General features: G+C 70.0%; 1 protein-coding gene across 1 annotated transcript in view; it reads right to left on the reverse strand.

Annotated features, from left to right (window-relative positions):
* Window positions 1–2,169, reverse strand: part of LOC112956367 (CXXC-type zinc finger protein 1-like) — a gene marked incomplete at its 3' end in the record, with an annotated part of 5,722 nt that extends 3,553 nt beyond the window's left edge. Inside the window, exons 1-4 of the mRNA XM_026049868.1 lie at window positions 2,034–2,169; window positions 1,827–1,954; window positions 1,582–1,737; window positions 1,118–1,255 (exon numbers count right to left, since the gene is read on the reverse strand). Of these exons, the coding sequence (XP_025905653.1) occupies window positions 1,118–1,255; window positions 1,582–1,737; window positions 1,827–1,954; window positions 2,034–2,076 (465 nt within the window). The remainder of the gene's footprint in view (window positions 1–1,117; window positions 1,256–1,581; window positions 1,738–1,826; window positions 1,955–2,033) is intronic.
* Window positions 2,170–2,411: the final 242 nt, after the last annotated feature.

Genomic DNA, 2,411 nt, shown 5'->3' on the forward strand with positions numbered 1-2,411 from the left:
TGCCCGGTTCTCACCGCGCCCGCGGCGCCGCCGTCGCTGCTTCACTTTTACTCCACGCAGCGAATTCGCTTTTTAAAAGCTTCGCTCCGCCCCGGGAGCGCCGCGACGGCGGCGGCGGCGGGAGGGGCCTCGCCGCGTCCCCCCCCCGCCGGCTCCGCACCCTTTCGGGGCCGCCGTCGGACCGGGAGCGGGGTGCGAAGGAACCGGGGGTGCGAAGGAACCGGGGGTGCGGAGGGACCGGGGGTGCAAAGGGACCGGGACTCGGGGCGCAAAGGAACCGGGACCCAGGGTGCAAAGGAACTGGGGGTGCAAAGGGACCGGGACTGGGGGTGCAAAGGGACTGGGGGTGCAAAGGGACCAGGACCAGGGTGCGAAGGGACCGGGGTGCAAAGGAATCAGGGGTGCAAAGGGACCGGGAGCTGGGGTGCAAAGGGACTGGGACTTGGGGTGCAAAGGAACCGGGACCCAGGGTGCAAAGGGACTGGGGGTGCAAAGGGACCAGGACCGGGGTGCCAAGGGACCGGGGTGCAAAGGAATCAGGGGTGCAAAGGGACTGGGACTTGGGGCGCAAAGGAACCGGGACCCAGGGTGCAAAGGAACTGGGGTGCAAAGGGACCGGGACTGGGGGTGCAAAGGGACTGGGGTGCAAAGGGACCGGGACCGGGGTGCCAAGGGACTGGGGTGCAAAGGAATCGGGGGTGCAAAGGGACCGGGAGCTGGGGTGCAAAGGGACTGGGACTTGGGGCGCAAAGGAACCGGGACTCAGGGTGCAAAGGGACTGGGGTGCAAAGGGACTGGGACTCGGGGTGCAAAGGAACTGGGGTGCAAAGGGACCGGGGTGCAAAGCGACCGGGGGTGCAAAGGGACCGTGACTTGGGGTTGCAAAGGGACCGGGGTGTGAAGGGACTGGGGGTGCAAAGGGATCGTGACTCGGGGTGCAAACAGACAGGGACCCAGGGTGCAAAGGGACCAGGGTGCAAAGGGACTGGGACCCTGGGTGCAAAGGGACTGGGACCTTGGTGCAAAGGGACTGGGACCTTGGGTGCAAAGAGATCAGGGGTGCAAAGGGATCTAGGGTGCAAAGGGACTGGGACTGGGTGTGCAAAGGGACTGGGACCCTGGGTGCAAAGGGATCAGGGGTGCAAAGGGATCTAGGGTGCAAAGGGANCCCAGAGGGCCCCGGCGTCCGGGAAGCCCGAGAGGGGCCCAGGCGTCCGGGGCGACTCACCGAGGACGGGAAGTATTTGTAGGATTCCTGGGAACGGAAACAGGTGTCGGTGACGCGGGGACACGTGTCGGCGACGCGCGGCAGCACGCGGGAACGCGAGCAAGCACCGCAGGAACACGCAGGCAAGCCACAAGACAAGCCAAGAACACGCCAAGAACACGCCAAGAACATGCCAAGAACGCGCCAAGAACACGCCAAGAACACGTGAGGGTGCTGAGGCCAGGGTGCCCAAGCTCCAAAGAACCCTCCCAACCCGGCCTGAACACCCCAAAACAGCCCCAAAATGGCCCAGCCCACTTGGACACGCCGCGCCCACGCCGCGCACACGCCGCGCACACGCGTGCCGGGCTCACGCGCGCGCGCAGCTGGCACTGGCGCAGGCGGCACTTCTGGCGGATCTTGTTGGGGCCGCCGAACTTCTTCATGTCGCGGCAGAAGTCGCACTGGCCGCAGTCCTCGGGGCGCCGGCACGCCTCGCACTCGCCGCACATGCGCGCCGAGCGCTTCACCTGCGCGGGACGGGCGGGAAGGGGCCTCAGGCGACCACGGAGGGGCCCCGGCGTCCGGGCCAGCCCCGCCCCCGCCCCGCCCCGCCCACCTTGGCGGCGCGGCCCGGCTCCAGCGGCAGCTCCGGGCCCTTCCCGCACAGCTCCGCCTTGTCCCGCTCCGGCTCCCGCTCCCGAGACTTCTTGTGCCGGTAGCGGATCTCCAGGCTGGGGTCCTTGGCTGGGGGGCGGGATGAGGAAGGGCCCCGGCGCGCGGGAAGGGCCCCGGCGCGCGGGAAGGGCCCCGGCATTCGGCTCACCGCGGCAGCTCTCGCAGTACCACTCCCGGATGGCCTTGGCCATGCGCTCCGTGATGCGGATGCAGTCGCCGTGGAACCACTCGTTGCAGTTGTCGCAGCCGCTGCGGGGCGAGCGCAGGCTGCGGCGGGGCCCCGGCGTCCGGGCACCGAGCCCGACCCCCCCCCAAACGGCAGGAAGGGGCCCCGGTGTCCGGGAGGGCCCCGGTGTCCGGGAGGGGCCCCGGTGTCCCGGAGGGCCCCGGTGTCCCGGAGGGCCCCAGTGTCCGGGAAGGCCCCGGTGTCCCGGAGGGGCCCCGGTGGCCGGGAGGGGTCCCGGTGTCCGGGAGGGGCCCGGTGTCCGGGAGGGGCCCGGTGTCCGGGAGGGCCCCGGTGTCCGGG

The sequence above is a fragment of the Nothoprocta perdicaria genome, unplaced genomic scaffold (genome assembly GCF_003342845.1).
Source record: "Nothoprocta perdicaria isolate Ctin4 unplaced genomic scaffold, notPer1 scaffold_620, whole genome shotgun sequence".
Taxonomy (NCBI): domain Eukaryota; kingdom Metazoa; phylum Chordata; class Aves; order Tinamiformes; family Tinamidae; genus Nothoprocta; species Nothoprocta perdicaria.